Below are 22,699 nucleotides of genomic sequence, written 5' to 3' on the forward strand. Positions count from 1 at the left end.
CCCACCCACCCCAAAACCCCTAATTTGGGGGGGGGGCGGGTGAATTATACTATAGGGTGTTTCTCATAAACGACTTGAGATAAATGGAGCAAACCTTAGGATACAAGTTTTGTAGGCCTATATTTGATTTTAGAATTATTGTTGACCACCCACCCACCCCAAAACCCCTAATTTGGGGGGGGGGCGGGTGAATTATACTATAGGGTGTTTCTCATAAACGACTTGAGATAAATGGAGCAAACCTTAGGATACAAGTTTTATAGGCCTATATTTGATTTTATAATTATCGTTGACCACCCACTCACCCCCAAACCCCTAATTTTTTTTGGGGGGGGGGCGGGTGGATTATACTATAGGGTGTTTCTCATAAACGACTTGCAGCAATTTTATTTTGGGTGCTACTCCCTTAGTTTTAGAGATAATTGGATGAAATCTTTTGGGCTGGGTCACTAATTACCCCAACTATTGGTATCTTTTAAAAAAACGACCGCCGTTTACCGCAGCCACCAAAAAAAATTTTTTTATTGCATTTCTCGTTGAATTAGGCAATTTGGAATCATTTGAGACCATGTTATTTTTTTCGAGAATTTGAAAAAAATGACTAAATCCCCCGCAGGGTTGCTTGTAAGGCGAAAAATTTTTGAAAAAAATAACATGGTCTCAAATGATTCTAAATTGCCTAATTCGGCGAGAAATGCAATAAAAAATTTTTTTTTGGTGGCGGCGGGCGACGGGAGCGGCGGTCTCGCAGCCGTTTTTTTTAAAGATACCAATAGTTGGGGTAATTAGTGACCCAGCCCAAAAGATTTCATCCAATTATCTCTAAAACTAAGGGAGTAGCACCCAAAATAAAATTGCTGGTATGTCGTGTGACGAGTCACCACATTTCCCCCCCCCCCCTTTACTTACAATTTTGTTTCGACTTTTATTTTGGGTGCTTGTAAGGCGAAAAATTTTTGAAAAATATAACATGGTCTCAAATGATTCCAAATTGCCTAATTCGGCGAGAAATGCAATAAAAAAAATTTTTTTGGTGGCGGCGGTAAATGGTGGCGGGAGCAGCGGTCTCGCAGCCGTTTTTTTTTAAAGATACCAATAGTTGGGGTAATTAGTGACCCAGCCCAAAAGATTTCATCCAATTATCTCTAAAACTAAGGGAGTAGCACCCAAAATAAAATTGCTGCAAGTCGTTTATGAGAAACACCCTATAGTATAATCCACCCGCCCCCCCCCCCCCAAAAAAAATTAGGGGTTTGGGGGTGAGTGGGTGGTCAACGATAATTATAAAATCAAATATAGGCCTACAAAACTTGTATCCTAAGGTTTGCTCCATTTATCTCAAGTCGTTTATGAGAAACACCCTATAGTATAATTCACCCGCCCCCCCCCCCCCCCAAATTAGGGGTTTTGGGGTGGGTGGGTGGTCAACGATAATTCTAAAATCAAATATAGGCCTACAAAACTTGTATCCTAAGGTTTGCTCCATTTATCTCAAGTCGTTTATGAGAAACACCCTATAGTATAATTCATTCCCCCCCCCCCCCCCAAATTAGGGGTTTTGGGGTGGGTGGGTGGTCAACGATAATTCTAAAATCAAATATAGGCCTACAAAACTTGTATCCCAAGGTTTGCTCCATTTATCTCAAGTCGTTTATGAGAAGCATCCTATAGTATAATCCACCCGCCCCCCCCCCAAAAAAAAAAAAAAAAATTTGGGGGGGGGTGGGGGGTCGACGATAATTTTAAAAGTAACTTTGGCCCCATAGAAGCTTATATCCAAAATTAGCTCCCTCTAGCTCTAAGGGTTCTCGAGTAAACCCCCCCCCCCCCTGCCCAAATGGTTATTTTCCACATCCCCCTTTTGTTACAAAACTTCTATAGAGTTGCTACGCTTTCTAAATCGTACCTAACTACTACAAGAATCATCATGCAAAGTTTGAAATCGATAAGACAATTTTAACATGCCTAAATTAACGAAAAAAGCTATCCGTTACGGACAGACTTATCGACCCTAATTATAGAAAAGCTTCGCTTTTAAAGATAAAATAGGTGCATTGGAGGCGAAAAAATTAGGCTGTTTTTCGAAGTTTTAATCTATTTCTTCTCATTCTATGTTAAATGTAAACAATTAGAACAAACAACAAGGATACAAACAAGGAAAATTATTTTTAATAAAATAATTTATTAAACCTAAACGGCAGTATCTGTTTTCGGGAGTCCTGAATTTTGAGGATGATATGCTAGGTGAGATCAAATGAGATTAAGGAAAGCAACCCCCCCCCCCCCATGTTCAAGATCTTATTCTTTGGTGTAAAGAAATAAAAGTTTTTAAGATAATTTACAACGTAGCTTTGCACTGATAACTTGTACAGTTTTTTCTTTGTGGTAAATAATGATCACATGTTTTCTAATTTCTTTTTAAGAATGAGGGGGTTCTCCTACACATCTTTATTTGTTTTTAAGGATAATTTTAAAAAAAAATTGGGGGGGGGGGAGGGGTGATTTCGCACACCCCACATGATTTGACCAGAAGTTATATTCCCTAAAACTCAGAGCTTAATTAAGGGGTGTATATTCTGCACAAATTTTTTTTTTTTTCCCTGCTAAAATATTTAGAGAACTCTTTATTTTGATCATTTTATCCCCCCCTATTTTGATAGTTTTTTTTTACCAAGGAGGGAGGGAAAATTGAAAAAAAAGGTTTTCAGTTCTCTTAAATTTTTACATTTTTCCCCCCAACCACATATATTTTATTTTCCCCCTCCCCCTATAGCAGGGTCAATTTTGCAGAATATACACCACTGCCTGGCTTGATTACTTAAGCTTTTGACGGATAGACAAACGAACTAAATCAAATTGTCTGTTTGATATCAAATTCTTTGTGAAAGTCAAATAGGCAATTTGATTTTTTTGTCTTTATAAATCTAGAACTAAAGAATTTTCAAGCAATCACATCTAAAAGTTTCTTTAATTTTCATTCACTTTGACTTTTTAGAAAAGACTAGCGGTTGCGCCTCTAACATCAAGGGGCTCCGTATTTAAAGTGGTAGAGAAGAGGCTGAAAAAAAGTATAAATCTGTCTATAAGACTTACATCTAAAAATAATATAGCCTAAAAAATCCAATGTCATAATAGTTTAGTCCATAAGTTTAGCAGTAACTGAAATCTTAAGCTTCAGACAAAAAATCCTAACTGCTTTATATAATAGGATAACTATTTAAAGCATTTCTACCTTGAAATACGACTTTCCTTTCCTATGAAATGAAAGTAAGTGTGTATAATGTATATTGTATATAGTAAGTATTGCGCATACTCTGACAGTTCGTGGATTTTTCTTGGGTTCTACATTTGTTTTATTATCATATCACAGTAGAAAATTATCTTTACAATATTATAATGTACTGTAACATCTAAGAAATAATTAAATTTGGTAATCTCCCTTTTTATGATAAACATTGTAAGATAGTAGGTACTTGTCTTGGAGTATAATACTAATAGTGTGTTTTTGTTAGACCAATTGATTGTTGAAAAACAGGTTTTATTTTAAGTGCTAAACAATTTAAATTACCATAAATTGGTAGTTTTATCTGTTTAAAATTCTATATAAGATCTTGCTTTTAAATTATTAGTTTGAATTTATTACAAATGAAACTTATTATTTTTGCAGTCAATAATATGATATGCTTACGTGAGAAAGTGAGATTGAAATCTGCAATTTTGATAAGCTAACCTTGTATTTGAGAAATTCATCATTTGTTGGCTAAAATTACAAGTTTAAAAAAAAATAGATTTATACACTTTTTACCTAGGTATTATGTTAATAGAAAATTTTTAGGTAACAATATGACATAAACAGAATTATTTGAAAAAGGGGGGATGTTAGTCTTGAGGTTGTGAAAAAAATGTATAGGATGCTAATGTATTTATAATACATGGATATTGTAAGATATTCGCGCATACCCTGATAAAATATTTCTACCACCTGGCTTATGTGAACATAATCCCCTCCTTTTGACTTTACCACATCCAATCCCCTGACCATTGAGCAACTTATTGACCAATATCTGAGGACTAAATTAACAACAAAATGTAACAATATCCACGTTTTATAAATCCATTGCATGCCTTACCGATTTCAATTCTTCCCATTAATTAAACGCCCCTTGTCTTTTAATATACCTATGCAAAGAAGTTTTACTCTGAACAAAAAAACCCGAGAATGCTGTATGATTTGAGCGGTCAAACTGCATGTAATAATCCACAAATATGTACTTTTAAGTACATATTAATGTTTATCTAGTATAGCTATGTACTTAAATAACTCATCGCTGTACATTAGTATTGCGGTGTGTTTGAGTAATTATGATGATATTGGGGGGGAGATTTGAAATATTTACAGTACATTGGTCAAATCTATTGTTAGGGGTTAGCTTTCAGGGATTAATGCATTTGTATTAAAAGTCATTTATTATTAGTAAATGTTTAGCAGGCAATTTTCGTACATCACTGAAAGGTTTTTTTAATAATATTTTGATAATTCTTTAATTTGTCAATCACATGAAAGTTAAACTTATTTTCCACGAATATTAAAATAAAAATAAAAAAATAATGCCAGTTTTGTTAGCCCTCGGCTTTGGCCACACGGGGGTAACAAAATTCAATTCAATTTTAAGCTTATCTGTGGATAGCTGTCTAAAATACGGCTTCAAAAAATAAATATTAACTCAATTTCTATCTCTCTGAATGTACAGACGGATAAGAATACTTGCGATTATTGAAGGTTATCAGCAGTGAAGGCGGGGACTGTAAATTATCACTGATACCCAAAGTTTTATAGCCACGTTTTTTCTATTCGTTGGTTCCAAATTTTGGGTACTTTTATTGAATTTTGAATGATTATTTCTATACTAGGATGCCAAAACTTTTCAAATAATAATTTAAATCTGCAGAAGGGGTAATCTATTTGATTATAATTGGGGATGTATATCCCTTACAATTCATGGTTATTAGTATCTTTTATTTTGTATTTAATTAAGATTTTCTTACCAGTTTTATTGATAATATTTCCCCCAGACGTTTTTATGGGGTGCATTAGTTGCATATTAAACTAGTAAGAAAATGATAGGAATCAGGAATAAATCAATATCCTAAATTGCTTTTTCACAGTTTTAGCTAGGAACGGAGGTGACATATGAACGTACATTGCACTGAAAGTTTTAAACTTTTTCATCGTATTTGTTAGCTCAAAAAATTATGATTGTGATTGGTTGTTTTCAAACTAGTTGTGTAAAATCTTTTCAACCAACAATTTAATCTACATTAGGGATATTTTGTTTCAAATTACTGGGAATTAACATCAATTTAAAGTCTTTTGTCTTATCCTTATAGATACCTGGTTTTGGCTATCATCCTACCCCTTAATGAACATTATCCAGCAGGAATACTGAATTTATTTTTCTGTAAGATCGATGTATAAATTATTTAAACAACAACAAAGATTAATTTACCATAAATTAACGTTTATATAACTTTCAATTTGCCACTCATGGGGTAAATTTTATTTTACCTCCATTAACCTGAACCTTACTCCCTGTATGGAAGTGCGTATAATTGCAGCGCTGCGTAGTTTTCATACAATATGGGGTTACCACAGGGAGGAAGGGGACATTGGACTGTTAATTACACTAGTACCCAAAGTTGTTTAAACACGCAAAACTTTAGGTACTTTCATTGAGTATTGATTGGTTGTTTCTTTAACTGGCAATGTCCAAAAGTTTCAACCAATAATTTTAGTCTATAGTAGAAGAAGTTTTGTTTATCATCATTGGGTGTGTGTACATCAATTAATTACCCATTGTCTTATCCCTTAAGATCCCTGGGTTCTTATCATTTCATCCAAGTCCTGCATTCTTTAGATCATTACAACACAATAGAATTCAATACTAGACTTGTATCAAATATAATTGTAATACATCTTTCAACTTGTTTCTTCAATAAGTTAACTTACACATGAAGTTGGGCGTTAAGATTGACATTAAATTTTTTCCTCCACATTTTCCGCCAATCAAAAAGTTTTCTTAAGACAACATGTAATATTTTTATAGGCATGTTAATGTAAAATGTCATGTATTTTGTTATTCTTTACACTCGCTCATGATTTTTATGGCCCTATTAACTTTTAAACAGTGGTCTCAAAAAGATTTGTCCATGTGTGTGTTGGTACGTAATTCTGTTTCATTTCTAACCTTCAGAGTACCCAAAGTTTTAAACCACATTGTCTTCATCATTTGCTCAAAATTTTGGGTTCTTTTATTAAATTTTGATTGGTTGGTTCCAAACTATTAGTGTCCTATCCTTTCTACCAATAAATTTCATCTAATTTAATTGGTAATTTTGTTTATTATTATTGGGGACACAAATCAATTTAACGTCCTTGTAGGATTTCTTGGTACCTCTGCTTCCCAGATGCCAGAATTGACATTTGTTAATTTTTGTTGGTTTTTAATTAGCTAAATTAAGTACATATTATTGGTTGCATTGTTTTGACTTACTATGAACTATCCTCCTTCCATTTGCTCAATTTAAGAAACCCTCCCTTTTTCCATAGACTTCCCATTTTTACTCAAATTACCCCGCCCCTCTTTTTAAATTCCAGAAATATCACATTTTGATTTTATATAACAATAGTATGTGTCTGTTTTAGTTCAAACTCATACGTCAAATTTTAACCTTTAATCCTGAAAAAGTTGAATTTGATTTTATGGAATAACAATTCCTTTTAATCTCACCATACATGGGAAGATTTAAGTGATAATTTTAATGAAAAATGAGTCATTTGTTGATGTTTTTAAAAGTACATAAAGTGATTTTATGACCTTTTATAATTTGATTCAGTGATAATTAGAAGTTCATATGATTATGAAGTTTTCTAAAAAAAATTCGAACAAAACAGAATGTCTGTTTGGTTTTACAAGTTCTCGTAATAGGCTACTCGAATCGAATGTTTTCCCTCTAAAATTCTTTTCTTTTATTATTATGGGCGAAGCTACTTTTTATCCAAGTAAAAAGAAATGATTTGATTAGTTAATCTCTCTTTGAAGTGAGTGAAGCAAATATTTTTGCAAATTTTATCTGCAATTTTTAATATGTCAGTTGATTAAAGTTACTTGCAAAATTTTGTTTTGATAGTTAACTGTTTACATAGATAAACAAGGATGACAACATCCATAAGTAGCGAAGCACAAAAATTGTGGATTGGAATTCGTAGAAGTAGATTTAAAGTGTATTTATTAAAATCAAGAATAGATTTGTTGGAGAAAATAAACACGAAACCTTGTTTTATTTTGTATGATGAAGACGGTTAAAGTAAATTACATACTAGATGCACATAACAATGGAAAAAATATGTTGAAACTGTTAATGCAAAAAAGTTTTAAAATTGGACCAAAAATACCAAAGATATGGGGAAATATGTGAAACATATAAAAATAGCCAAAAACCTGCTAAAAGTCAGTTTGGCCGCCATTGTTTCTTTTCTTAAAACGCCAGAAATTTAATTTTAATATCTTTAACTGAAAAATTTTTGAAAATTGGACCATAAACACCAAAGATATGGGTAAAAATATGAAAAATAGCCCAAAACCTGCAAAAAGGCAGTCTGACTGTCATTGTTGTTTTCTTCAAACGACAGGAAACTTAATTTTGATATCTTTAACTGAAAAAATTTGAAAATCGGACCATAAACACCAAAGATATGGGGAAAATGTGAAAAATATTAAAATTGCCAAAAACCTGCAAAAAGGCAGTCTGACCGTCATTGTTTTTTTCTTCAAATGACGGGAAATTTAATTTTGATATCTTCAACTGAAAATTTTTTGAAAATCGGACCATAAACACCAAAGATATGGGGAAAATTTTGAAAATATAAAAAATAGCCTAAAACCTGCTAAAAAGCAGTCCGATCGCCGTTGATGTTTTATAGTTAATTTTGCTCCTTGAGGAAAGATTCTTTTTTTCTTATTAATGATTATTTTATCATTTATAAAATCAAAGGCAGAAAAAAACTTTTATGCCTCCTATAAAAAAAATTCTAAAATTTCGTAGAAATTCTGCTGTACAACTCACTAAGTCCGCCTGATGGTTCAGTATGCTCTAGAAGATATAAAATTGTTCATAGGGTAAATTAAAAATTTATTTTTTTCTACATCTAAAGATTAATTTTGGTTTTGCTAGCAGTGCAAATCTACTCTACAAATTTGTTGGTCCGACGCGCTGTCTATTTTACTCTCATGTATGTACTTAAAGTTTTCAATGTAGATATGAGTTTTTCTCAGCTTTTATTAAAGATAGACTGCTGAAATTTTACATGAAGATTTATATAAACAATGAACATCTACTCTACAACTCACTATGTGCATAAGTCTGTTTATTAAGCTGTAATTTAGTTGGTTATTATGTTAGGGTAATATGTTTTCAGTTGATGTAAAAGATGGATGTTGTGAATATAGTTTTTAGGTTTCCATGTACAATAACTGCAATTTACTTGGCTGTTCTTACTTTTATGCTTGTGAGCTTTGCAACTTATGGATGTTATCATCCTTGTTATTATTAAACGGGTCTCTTATGTATCTTATAATACATTTATCTTCTTGCATAGATTAGTTTTCTGTATTAAGAGATTTCTTATTGTATTTGTTCAATATTTATTTATACTTTTCTATAATATTTAATGGGGGTGTGGTAGTCTACTATCCCGCTTTCAATTTGGTTTTAAAAGAAAAAGTAAAAAATTGAGGAGCATGTCTTTTCTATGGGCAATATCTCGCGAGGGTGGTGGTGATATCCTCACCCTAAATAGTTATAAACCTTTCTAGGGCCTATGAGTAGCTACACAAAAGAAGAACCATATCGGTTCAGCTGTTAGAGAGATCATTCGGGTCTCACAGACAGACACATTTGGACACTTAACTTAATGAACCAACCAATCAAAATTCAATAAAAGCCCCACACGAATAAGAAAAGTTTATTATAAAGCTTTGGGGACTAGTGTAATAAATAGCCCAATGTTCTCCCCATTCCCCCCCCCCCCTCCATGTATATAAATACTCTAGTTCAATTGTATTGTATTGGATAAAAATATTTAGGACACTTTAAAATCCTGTTAGCAACAGCAACTTTATATTTTTGCAATGTAACAGATTTAGTGGCTTTAAATCAACTTGGAAGTAAAAAAAAACAACTATATTAAGATTTTATATAATTTTGTCCAATTTAATAAAATCAGGGACAAGGGAATGATATTCTGATAAACAATTCTAAAGGAAATTTTCCTCTCAACCCCCTTCCCCTTTTCCTCTCCTTCTTACCCACCCCTCTTCAGTTATATAAAAAAACTAAATATACATTAAAATGTTTCGTGATTTTTTCTAAAATTATTGTTAGACTGGCTACCCCTGAATAAAATAAAAACCCTATATTTTTTGTAACAATGCTCAAAATTAGAGGATTGTCAATGTTTTTTGTTTGCTTCTACCCAGTATTCAAAGATTTAAAGAGTAGTTTTGGTACTTTTCTGACATTGTTAATTTGTTATGTAGCTTCGCTCCTAATAAAATACGTAAGTTTGTCGTTCTGAAGTGACACTGCAGTGCAGTTAGTTGCCGGCTAACATTGACACTTCCCAGGCAGGAAGAGAGGGGACATTAGCCTGTTTATTACACTGGTCCCCAAAATTTTATATATCATCATTGGGAATGTACATCAATTTATCGGCCATAGTCTTATCCCTTTAGATCCCTGGACACTTCCCTAAATTTCCTTCCATTTTTTTATCATCATTTTCCTCCCAAGTTTCTTGCTCCTTCCTGTCTATTTAGAGCTTAAAAGTTCTGATGTTTTTAGAATATTTTCAATGTTTTTTTTTCATCATTAAAAAACTATTTTTGTTCAAGAATTAGTATTAAGAGAGAATATTTGGAAATTGTCCCTTTAATGGCAACGATTCTTAAGGGGCGATTCGTCTTATTTTTAAAATGGCTTTTTATAGGTTATTTTAGGTTATAACTTATATTGGGTAAGGTGATTGTCCCACAGGGTTAGGAAATTGGCCCAGCAGAGTAGAGCCCCCCCCGCAGAGGCTAGAAATAGGAGAAAAGCTACTTTGAAAAATACGAAGAATCGCCCTTTACGGTGCGTTGCCACGAAAGGGACTATACCCAAATAATTCATTACATCTGATGTTCTTTGTTTTATTTAAAAATATGTTTAAATGTTCCAACTAGCAGATTCGTCTCTTTCCTCTAGGCCCAAGAGTTTAATAGCCTTAAATATTTTTGCTTATTTTTCTTGCAGAGTCGTTAGTATTTTTCTAGGGGTCAGAGGGTGCAATGACGCATTACCTGATTCCAGCTTAAAACCTGTCCTTAACAGTTACTAAAATTCCCTTAAAATTATGAAACGATCGGTCCAGTCGTTTACGAGATCTTATCGGACAACTTACCACTTTCTAGGATACTTATTGCTTTGCTGTTTAAATTTGAGCTTAAAACCATGCAAAGCTATCTTAATAGCTTCCCTAAAAAGTACAATCAATTTGGACCAGCATTTTCCAAGATCTTAAAAACTTGAAGAAGAAAAACTTAACTTTTTTTTTATATAGGGTATATTTATAGTAATATATATATGTATAATTATATATACTACCAGGGATCTAAAGGGACAAGACTAAAGACAATAGCCGATAAATTGATGTACATCCCCAATGATTACCCAATAATTACCCCTTCTGTAGGTTAGAATTAGTGGTAGAAACGTTTTAACACTCGACTTAATGAACCAACCAGTCAAATTTCACAGTTCTCGTTCCAACGAAGAAGAAAATGTTATTATAAAACTTTGGGGATTAGTGTAATAAACAGCCCATTGTCCCCTTCCTCCCTGTATATATATGTATATGCATTTTACACTGCTTGCACATGCATGCACCTCGTGACATAAGATGGTGCGAATACATTTCAATATAATATATTTAAGCATAACATTAAAGGCAATTTTTGTTATCAGCTCTAGGAAATATGTCGATTTAGAAAACACATTCTTAAGATAGGTAAAATGCTCATGATAGTTAGAAATAAAAGTAAAAATTATAGGATTAATTTTCATTATGAGAACCTTAGAAGCTTATTAAAAATGAGAAGGAAGGATGTCATTTGACTTACTATACTAAACGAATTTTAACCTATATGATTTAGATACTACTCTTGTATTACTTCATTTTCTTGTACTTTAATTGCTTTTTGATTTTTATGCTTTTAAAAAAAATGAAATTTGCTAAAATAGGAGAACTACTTCTAGGGGATGGAGAGAGATAGAAGAGAAAAGTGGGAGGAGAAAGAGATAGAGTGATTGGGACTGGGGTTAAGGGGGGTGGGGGAGATATTGACAACAAATATAGAGGTGTTCGTCTGCTTGCTTTGTATTACGCTCTCTAAATAGGGAAGTAAGTCCATTCCATAATATCTTGTTTTAGATTTAGATAGAATTAGATTTATAAATTTTAGGTTAAAGCCAACTCATGCTCTAAAGTAAATACATATTTTTAGAGCATATACTTTTTACAGTGATTATTTATAACAGGGGTCAAAGTTTAAAATTTAGTCGAAAGTGAATTATTGCCCTGATAATTGTGACAAAATTGTGTTATTAAATCAATTTTTAAGTATTTTAAGAGAATTTTAAGTTTATTTTTAAAACATCATAAAATAGTTAAAGTATTTTTGTATTATACCTATTGTTATTTTAGCTAAAAAATTTTTTTGCTGTTGCCAAACTATATATTTATTTTATGACCTACAGTTTTCTTTTGTAGGGGGGGGGGGGGGGTGTAAAGACCCCCAAAACAACTGTCTGAACACGCTCTTATTTTAATGAAAAACAAGAATATTTTGGTATATACCAGTAGTAACTGCTTATTAAAATTCACCAGGCGTAATTTTATTATCAATTGTTGACAATGGGCAAAAACAATGTCCCTTTATGTTTGTAAAAACAAGGATGACAACATCCATAAAAGCGAAGCACAAGAACGGTAGGACAAACGGACATTAATACTTGTATAGTGTCTAAACTGAATAATCAGAATATAAAAGTATAAGTCGAAGCAAAATAATAAGTAAATTTGTTGAAAAACTGCTTGATACAGGATAATTTTTATGGACATACTTACATATTTAGGACTTGATTATAAAGTTTCTTCGTGTTTTTAGTTGTCCCAGAAATCAATATACCAAAAATCAGATCAAACGGATAATTAAATCACATAAAAATTTGTTAAAAAAGTAAAAAAATCAACATGTTTAAAATGGACATACGGACATTCTGGTAATGATTATAGAGTTGCTACGCTTTCTAAATCGTACCTAACTACTACAGGAATAATCATGTAAAGTTTGAAATCGATAGGACAATTCTAACATGCCTAAATTAACGAATAAAAGCTATCTATCTCGGACGGACGGACATACGGACGGACGTACGGACGGACGGACCTATCCTAATTATAGAAAAGCTTCGCTTTTAATAATATGTGGTATCACGTTTTAATGTGCAGGTACTTGCTACGCTTTCCAAGAATTCATCATTTGATAACGGCCAGGATTACCCCCCTCCCCTCCCTCACATTTAAATCAAGGATGACAACATCCATAAAAATGGTAAGACAAAAGAACATTAACACTTTTTGGTAACGATTATAGAGTTTCTATACTTTCTAAATTGTACCTAACTGGTATAGGAATCATCATGCAAAGTTTGAAATCGATAGGATAATTCTAACATGTCTAAATTAACGAAAAGAGCTAACCGTTAAGGACGTACGAACGGACCTTATTGATAGAAAAGCTTCCCTTTTAAAAATGGGACATGTAATCTTTGTAAAAAGTGCATAGGTACAATAAATTAAACAAACCAAAAATTTTTTATCTTGGTAAAAAAGTTTTTTTTGCAATTTTTTTTATCTTTGCTTACTCAAAGCAAAAGTTTTCATGAGCAGATAGAATTTTTATTTTTACCCTAAACATTTATCTTTCAACTTTTCTATACCTATAGAAAGATTCGCTACAAAGGTGAACTAAATTCGTCCAGTGGTTAGCTAGATTTTAAGCTGTAGATATATAACATACTGTTACTTTTATAAAAGAATTAAAACTTAATTCAGAATTTAATTGATGTTTCTTAAACCATATGAAACTATTTAGAAAAAAGTCATATTCATCTATAATATGTTCTTTTACAATATACATTTAGAAGCCTCTAGGTGTACTTGAGGTGATGGGGGCTTGAATCCCCCCCCCCACCCTGTTTTATTTAAGTGTCAAAAAGAAAAGTAAAAGAAATTAGGGGGTGAGTACAATTTTTTTTGTGTGTGCGGGGGGGGGGGGGGTGGTTCCCCCCACCCCCAAAATAGCTATAAACCTTTCTAGGGCCTATGAGAAGCTACATTGTAAAGAAGAACCGTATCGGTTTAGTGGTTGTGACATCCTTAAGAACATGCCTCGATATATAGATATTTTGTTATTGGAAAAAATTAAAATTAAAGTTAGTAATTTGTAGGGAAGTAGTTAATAGAATTTCTCGTATTCATTCGAATCCGGTGGATAGGAACCGGTTCTCATCCATACGAAAAAACTATGTCTAGCATCGTATTATATCCAGCTTTCTACGAATATAAAAATGTACAATCATAAGATTAAAACCAGTTTTTTAGCCAGTGCCTTCGGCACCTCGGGGCTAAAAAAACTAGTTTTAATCTTATATTTGTACATTCTATATCCGCGGAAAGCTGTTTTTAATACGATGCGAGAAATAACTATTAAATCTCATAAATTTAGACATCCTTATAATAAAGTAACAGGATCTTTGTCTGTCTGTGTGTACTGAAGGATCTCTAACAAAACCAATATAGTTCTCCTTTACACTGTAGCTTCTCATAAGTCCTGGGAAGGTTTAAAGATATTTTTGGAGAGGGTACCACCACCCTAATAAAAGAAATCGAAAATAAATATAACCAACCCTATCTACCGATGAAAAAATATTTTTTGGTAAACAGCTTATATTAACATACATTGAAAGAAAATATGTTTCGTGCCCCTAGAGGCATCTCGGGGCGTAAATTAAATCTGTTGAAGATATTTTTCACTTTATATATCTAATGAAATAGTACACCAATTGTTTACCTAACATTATTATCTGACGCATTTTACCCTATCACAAAATTTTTAAGAATATTTTAACATTTACCTGATAAAGATTAGGAATAGTTATTTATTGCATCGTATTATAAATAGCTTTCCGCGGATATAAAATGTACAATTAAGATTAAAACTGGCTTTGTTAGCCCCGAGATGCTGATTTTAATTTATGGTTGTACATTTTGTTATTCGTAGAAAACTATATATAATATATGATACAATGCATGATTTTTCAGTGTGGCTGAGAACCGGTTCTTATTTAATGGATGTTAATCGATTTCGGAGCCATACTGGAAATTTATTTATTGACTTTTTGTACATTAACAAACTTAGCCCCACTTTTAGTGCATTTTAAACTTAAATATTTACATTCTTTAAGGGGCATGGATAAAGATGTACTAAAATTTTCTGTTAAAGCATTCAATTATTTGAAGTTGAATTGAAAATAGATTAATAAGTGAATTGGTAGGTAATTTGTACAAAATATGAAAATAAAGAGTTGATTCGTGTGAATAAAACTATAGCGGTTCAGTTTTTCAAATTTTTTATCACTTAATTTTGAGTAGTACAGCTTCTTTATATTTAGGTACTAGCGGCTTCGTCCCTAGCCTCTAGGGGCGAAGCCCCAAGAGGTTTTATCAAACTAATTTGTCGTGTTTAAAATTTTTAAGAAAATTTAAAAAAAAAATTTTGAGGGGGGTATTTTTCATTTTTTGGGGGGTTAGGGGTGTCCCACCCCCCGAGAAAATAGTTATAAACCTTCCCAAGACCTATGAGAAGCTACCCTGTAAAGGAGAACCCGATCGGTTCAGCGGTTAGCGAGATCCTTCGCTACAAACAAACACACAGACACACAAACAGACAGACATCCTGTTACTTTAGTAAAAGGATTGTCAGCTCAGCTTTTTAAAAAATATAATTCAATGGCTAGAATTTTCTTTAATTGAACAAATTTATATAAACTCATGATCTATTTAACAAAATTTTCCCATTCAATAGATTATTAGTTAAACCAAAAAATTGTCCAAAAAAAATTTTGCAACTTATTTTGGCTGTTCTACTGAAATGGACATGACTGTTCTTGATTCGGAATTTTTTCAACATTTTTTTCTGTCCAAATATTTCAATCTTAATTTTGCACAAAGATTGGATAGATGCTTTCTATCTATCATGGGTCAGGGACAGGCCAATTGACAATTTTTTTTCAAGGGTTCCCATTTAAACATTCCCTCCATTACAAAAACAAAAAGTTTGTTTTTATGATTTTAGATGTAATTGCAACATTTGATTATATATCTTACATATATATACCTATATCCCTGTTTTTGTTTTAAATTTATATGTTACTTGTACTTGTGTGTTAAATTTTAGTATTTCATTTACTTTGTACTTAAAAGCAAAGGAAGAAATTTTTATATCATATGTGAATAATTTTCCTTTTCTCCAATATCTCAGGTTTTAAACAGAGAATATTTTATTTATCAATTTACTATGGGCATTGCCTTTAGCATCTAAGACATCTAGTTTTTTTTTGTCTGTAGATTAATATATAAATAAGGGGGGGGGGAAGTTTTGACACATTTGCGTAAACAGGGAGCATAGGCTTTATCTTTGGACTGAGAGGATAGGTTATTAGGGATAAAATCATTCTTATATGATGAATTTTCCCAAGTTTTAAGATTTTTTGGTTAGGCCTCCAGGTTCCGGAGCTCCAGGCCTCCAGGTCCTCTCTGTACAGGTAAAAATGAAAAAAAAAATTTTTTTTTGAAGAGTTAGAAGTCAACTTATGAAACAAAATATGCGTTTTTTTCTTCAAATATGTGAATAACATTCAAAAATATGCATATTTTGTTTCATAGGTTGACTTCTAACTCTTCAAAAAAAAATTATTTTTTTAATTTTTACCTGTACAGAGGGGACCTGGAGGCCTGGAGCTCCGGAACCTGGAGGCCTATCCAAAAAATCTTAAAACTTGGGAAAATTCATCATATAAGAATGATTTTATCCCTAATAACCTATCCTCTCAGTCCAAAGATAAAGCCTATACTCCCTGTTTACGCAAATGTGTCAAAACTTCCCCCCCCCCCTTACTAAACTGCTTGAGTTCTCCATTTTATGGAAGCTTCTTATGAGTCCCTGGATGGTTTTAGTCTGTTGAATTCTTATATCTTAGTTTGGTTTAAGTCTATATGCTACTTTCCGTTTTTAAATGCAGGGAGCGCAGCCGATAGTTTAATCATAAAGTAGCTTGGCTTATATTAGAACAAGGATGATAACATCCATAAGTAGCGAAGCTAAAAAAATTATGAATGAATATTGGGAAAGAATTTACTATAGAGCAGTGTCATACAATAAACATTTAACATGATGAAATACTTAGGTAAAACAGGAAACCTTTAAAATCACACAACCTTTAAAATCACGATAACTTGAAAATCTAAGATCGATCTAGCACCTCAATTAATACCTAGACAAATCTTGATAAGGCTTGATGGAAATATGTATAATATAGCATATTCAATCAGTTGTCTATCTTGTATAGGAGTTGAAAAAATCATGTTTCCCCCATAGCGTTACGTTCTGACGGACAAAGTGAATTATAGAGTAGCTTCGCTACTAAAAATATTGGAAAAGTTTATTGATCCCCATGTAACACACCAAAGGATTGAAAATATATATTTTAGGAAATGCATCAAAAAACTGCTTTATCTTAATGTCTGGGTAAAGTCAAAACAAGATATTTTTTGTAATTTAACATTTTTAATCTTTCTATCTAATTCTGATAAAAGGGACTGTTGAAAAAATAGGTTTTAAACATTTTTTTGTATTCATTCTGATTCTTAAATTTATTACATACCTCCTCATTATAAATATGTTCTATTTTTGTATAAAAAGTTTATTACAGGTAGATTGATAATTTGTTTATTAAAGTACCATTAAAATAAATAATATAACCGACAAAAACATGAGCCAAGAAACTACGAAAAATCTCTCAAATTAAAGAACATTAAATTTTGTCATTTTTTTGCAATTTATTCCCAGTTTGCTTTTAAAAATTTTATCTTTAATTTCGTGCGATATAATGTGTGCTTTACTTGTATGTAATCTGAAGCAAACTGAAATTTTCTGCTTTGGTTTAGTAAATAAGTTTATAAAAAGTGTATTAGATCACAAATGCGCAACTTCATATTCAGTGAATAAAAAAAATCGATAAAAAGTTAAGTACTTTAGATTGAAAATAATACTTAAACTATTTTTCATATTAAAAAAAATATCAATATGTTTGGTTCAGGTGAAATTGAAATAGTAGACAAAGAAGAAAAATAGGGGTATAGTCCCTTTCGTGGCAACGCTCCTTATGGGCGATTCTTCATTTTTTACAGTTGCTTTTCTCCTATTTCTAGCCCCTGCGGGGCCAATTGCCTAACTCTGTGGGGCAATAACCTAACCTAACTTGAAATAACCTATTAAAAGCCATTTTAAAAATATTACGAATCGCCCCTTATGGGGCGATGCCACGAAAGGGACTATTCCCAAAAATAGACTTAAAATGTTCAATTTATTTAAATAAACAAATGGTCTTTGAAAATTCATTTTATTTTCTTTCAGATTTTACAAAAATGTCTGTCTTGGGTGTGACAGACTGGTGTGGGAGGACCCTGCAGGGTTGTATCCAACCTAGCCCCACTAGCCCCGCCAGTACTAGGTTAAAGGTGTGACAAACCTACCTACCCATCAATAAGACAAACATATAAAAGAAACTAAGTAAAAGAGAACAAAGTACCTGATTTTTATCATATTATATCAAGCAAAGATACATTCGTTATTGTTATTAATATTTGTTGTTACTAATATTATATTATATAGGTACCTACCTAGATATAATATAATTGTTGGGAGAAGATTAAAAAAGAAGACTTTAAACATATGAAAATTCAACAGAAAAAAAAGTTATTGAAGAAAATTTGACTTGCTGAACTGATTTGAAGTCAACAGCATGGCAACGGTAAGCAGATTTTTGGTTCCTTCACACAAATTGCCCGTTGAGCTATGAAAACCCTCCCCACTTATTTTTAAAATAGTTTTAAATTAAAGGGGGTGGTTGGTTTTTTTCGCCCGAATCTATCCATTCGGGATTATAGCTACAGTACACAGTATTTAATATTACCTAACCTAACAAAATAAAATAACAACTAAAAAATTAACCCCTCCTACTTGTTTTTAAAATAAGGAGGGGTGACATGTTTTCATATGCTTATCAAGGTACTTTCTGTGAAAGCGCCGGATTTTATTTAGAGTTGAGGTTTTCATTGTTTTGGTTGTTTTATCATATATAAATAGGAATGAGATTCAACCATAGATTGTTAAAAATTGTAAAAATAGGACCAATAAAAAAATATTTTATTTATATTTCAACATTTGTCAACAGATTCCAATTTATTATCTATACCAACTCATCTGATTTTAATTTAAAATGGCAGGTGTCAGACTTTTAACGGTTTCAATTAAACCTTTAAACTCAATTATTATTTTGCTTGTTTTTTGGACTTTCTTTACCCTCGTCCCCTTTCTTTATCATCCTCTTATAGGTATAAAGAATTATTTGTCTGAAGCTTAAGATTTCAATAACTACTAATTATCTGATTGAGTTCTCCTTTTAAGGGAAGCTTCATATAGGACTTGGAAAGATTCAAGGGTATTTTATTTTTAGATTTAAGCCTTGGGATGGTTTTGGGCTATTTTTGCCATATAACCATTTAAATATAGAGCCCCAAGATGCTAGAAAGGCAGCCGCTATGTTAAAAAAAACCGGGTGACAAACATAATATGATTATTTACTGCACATATGCATTATCGTTAACTATTTATTAAATATAAAAAGTACAGAAACTACCGCTTTTTCTCTGTTTCATCAAGAATTAAAGCAATAATTTTCTTTGTTTCATGTTTTACCATAAATGAAAATTGCAGTAAAGTTGACACTTAAGTATCAGAGATGGGAAATGGATAAAGCAAAAAAGCAAAATATTCGCAAGTATCATTATATTTGTCTACTGTATTACGATTTATTGTAAGTGTTATCTGTCTAAAAATTCAAAGCAGTTTTTTACCTGGTACAAATTTAGAGGCAACTGTGGTTTTCTGAAGTGGCCATATCCTTCCCTGTTAGTTGTCTGTAGTTGAATGACATTAAAAATCCTTGACATTTGTTGACACGGATAAAGCGCAGTTCATTTAAAGCCCATAAATAAATTTTTTACTAGCGAAGCTATTCCAAAATATCATTGTGTCAATCATAAACGTCCAAGAGGAGTGGGAGGAAGGGGTAAAGTTTTGTTTATCCTACTCAAAATTTGAGAACAGATAAAAAAAATAAGACTGTAGAATTTACAAAAGGTTGATTACTGCTGAAAAAGTAAATATTACTTATAGGTTACAAGTTTTTCACATGGCTTCGCTGTAATGGGATGTAATTATTTTTGTTTTACACTCTGTAATTTTGTAGCCTGATTATTTATGAACTTTGGACCTTGACAACAGTTTTGCTGGGTTAAATAATCAAAATTGCATTTTAGTTTTTTTCTTTGAAAAATTAAATCAAGGCATGTATTATTAGCATGTAAAAAATGTTATATAAGGATAAATTTTTGGGTTTGATAAGATTATTTTTAACCACTATAATAGGAAAGAATATTTATTCCAGTATGGCTTCGAAATTGTTTAATATCCGCTGGATTGGAACCGGTTTTAATACTAAAAAATATTGTAAAGTATCGTATTACAGACAGTTTCCACTAATAAACACCGTAAAATTAATACCAGTTTCGGTAGCCCGGTCCTTTGGCCCCTCAGGTCTAACAAACCAGTTTTTACCTTGTATTTTTTTATTTTGATATCCGTGGAAAGCTGTCTATAATACGATACGATATTGGACTATTATTGGTAAAAACTATATTTTGGTTTTATTATCTTTTTATCTGCTTTTACATAGAATACTTTATGTAGAATTAGAACTTGTTTTGTAAAATAGCACTTTAATTAAGCAACCCTTTGTCTTTAAGTCACATGTTTGTATGTATAGTATGTATGAATATTACATGATGGTGCCATGATTATGCAGTGTCAGGTTCGAGTCTCGCCATATTTTTATGGAGTTTATACATTATTACTTAATCGAATTAATGCAATTATTTTAGCAATTTTAGCTTACAATCAATGGAATATTCCCTTCAAATTAAAATGAGCAGCAAATCCCCCTTCCCATATTTTTTTTACCTATTCGAAAAAAAATGCTTATTTTGTATGTTTAAATTCAGCCCCTCCCAGAACATCTGAAATGATGCAGTTCTGATTTTGTGCAACTCTTAATAAGTTTAGAATATCATTTATTTTTTTGTTCATCTATCAAGATGTTTATTTACTTCATAGAAAAGTTTTATAAGAATAAAAAATTTACCGCCTAGAAACATACTCCCATCTAGATGTGGCCAGAATTTAAACTTGAATTTTAAACTAAAAGGGACAGTCCACTTTAAATAAAATAAACTGAATTAGTTGCATGTGTGTCCAGTTAGGTCCCTGGAATTGCTGAACTGTTTAGTCAAATCCATTTTTGACAAGGATAAACCCCTCAAATAAAAGTTATTTTTTTTTATTCTGACTGAAAGATAGCCTTTAATATGAAGTTTGTACTTTTCAAATTAAATCTGTCGCACCGTCCCTTTAAAACACATTATTATTTGTTTACTTAAAGTCTCAACTCAGCAAACTCTTATCTACTTGCTGGTGTGTCTAGAATTACTATTCCTTGGCGCTGAGTGCACTGGGTGTACAGTCTAGAATTTATATTCTTTGGTGATACACATACAACATTTACTCCGCCTGTCTTCTAAGAATTATTTAATTGTCTTAATATTTTGATAAAATAATAATTAATTCACTTAGATTTTTTTTAAAAATGCATATCGACGATAAGATTGATATTTTGGGGAAGCGTAGAAAACGAATTTTTAATCATACGTGTTTAAATCCTAATCATCATAATGATAAAAAGGTGAAATTTTTTTTTTTTCCTGTATGGCTTCGAAACCGATTAATATCCGCTGGATTAAAACTGGTTCCCAGCCATACTGAAAAATCATGTATATCATCGTATTACAGACAATTTCCCACGAATACTAAAATCAAAATCACAAGATTAATACCAGTTTTGTTAGCCCGAACCGACTATTAGGGCTTACAAAACTGTTTTTATTCTTATAATTGCGTAATTCAGAGTATTTTTTTTAAAATTAGGATACAAAATACAAAGCTCTAGTTAAAGTACATTGGGGATGTATTGTACATTGTTCATCCATTTATCGGCCATAGTCTTATCCTTTTATATCCTTGAGTTAATGTTATATCTGGATCTACTGCAGTTCACGGTAAAATATTGCTGGTAAGCAATATTTCCAAAAATCTATGAATTTAAAGTCTGCTAGCTGCCAAACGGCTGAACGTACAGATGATACCCGCACACCATTTTAAGCGGCATAAGAAGGCCTACAAATAATCTGGAATAGCCAAGATCCAATTATTCACAGGGAAAGCTTCACTGAAGAAAAAACGCGTAAAATAAGTCTTTTTCACGCATTTCTCTGCACTGTGAGATAATTATGCCTAATTGATTATTTGTAGGCCTACTTATGCCGCTTAAAACAGTGTGCGGGCATGATCTGTACGTTCAGCCGTTTGGCAGCTAGCAGCCTTTAAAATTAATAGATTTTTGGAAATATTGCTTACCAGCAATATTTTACCGTGAACTGCAGTAGATCCTTATATCTTTTAAATTGTTATTAAGTTTTTACTTTCATTTGTTTTAATTATAACAAAAAGCATTATGATGTAATCCTAAATTCTTATGAGATTTCTTATTGAATTTTTTTTATTAAATTGATAAGGAGTTCAAATGTGAAAAGTACAAAAATAGAATATACTTTAAGAATAAGAAATAACACTTGTACTTTGTAAGGGGCGTCGTAGCTCAAACGGGGGTGAGAGTTCGAGTTCAAGTCCCCATGTGGCAACTCGAATTTCGCAGTCGTAATTCATTCACGCAACTTCCCCTTGGTTGCATCAGTGCAACCCTTACCCAAGCTCCTGTGTGGAGAGCGTCATTCATTCAGGTGACCTGCCATACTCTGTTATTCTCCTTACTCTAACTATTAATGTGTCGCGCACCTGACATATCAGCAGCAGGAACCATTTTTAACATCTTTAGTTATTACACGGGGTCAAGCCAAATTTAGTTCCTCACTCAGTAGTTTTATTTTTTATAGGCCAAGTTTGGAGGTGTGCGAAGTTGCGGGGGAAATTCAAATGATTCTGATCACCTGGAGATACCAGAAAATAACAATTCAGGTAAAAACCAATTATTATTAGCAAACATTTAGGCCAAGTAATGATAAGCA

The 22,699-nt window shown here is 32.1% G+C and overlaps 2 protein-coding genes across 33 annotated transcripts in view; both read left to right on the plus strand.

Annotated features, from left to right (window-relative positions):
• LOC145328166 (pseudouridylate synthase RPUSD2-like) overlaps positions 1-17,856 on the plus strand; it is a 30,276-nt gene extending 12,420 nt beyond the window's left edge. Inside the window, exon 12 of the mRNA XM_080171754.1 lies at positions 17,537-17,856. The gene's annotated coding sequence lies outside the window, so the exon portion shown is untranslated. The remainder of the gene's footprint in view (positions 1-17,536) is intronic.
• A 1-nt stretch (position 17,857) lies between these two features.
• The window catches only part of LOC145328163 (uncharacterized), a 33,415-nt gene continuing 28,573 nt past the window's right edge, over positions 17,858-22,699 (plus strand). For all 32 annotated transcript variants that reach the window (XR_013882357.1, XR_013882358.1, XR_013882359.1 and 29 more), the window contains exons 1-2: positions 17,858-18,252; positions 22,568-22,649. Coding sequence is in view for 8 of the 32 variants with exons in the window: in XM_080171748.1 (XP_080027874.1) it covers positions 18,244-18,252; positions 22,568-22,649 (91 nt within the window). In the remaining 24 variants the exon portion in view is untranslated. The remainder of the gene's footprint in view (positions 18,253-22,567; positions 22,650-22,699) is intronic.

This window comes from Acartia tonsa, chromosome 9 (assembly GCF_053477335.1).
Source record: "Acartia tonsa isolate MP-2025a chromosome 9, ASM5347733v1, whole genome shotgun sequence".
NCBI classification, from domain to species: Eukaryota; Metazoa; Arthropoda; class Copepoda; order Calanoida; family Acartiidae; genus Acartia; species Acartia tonsa.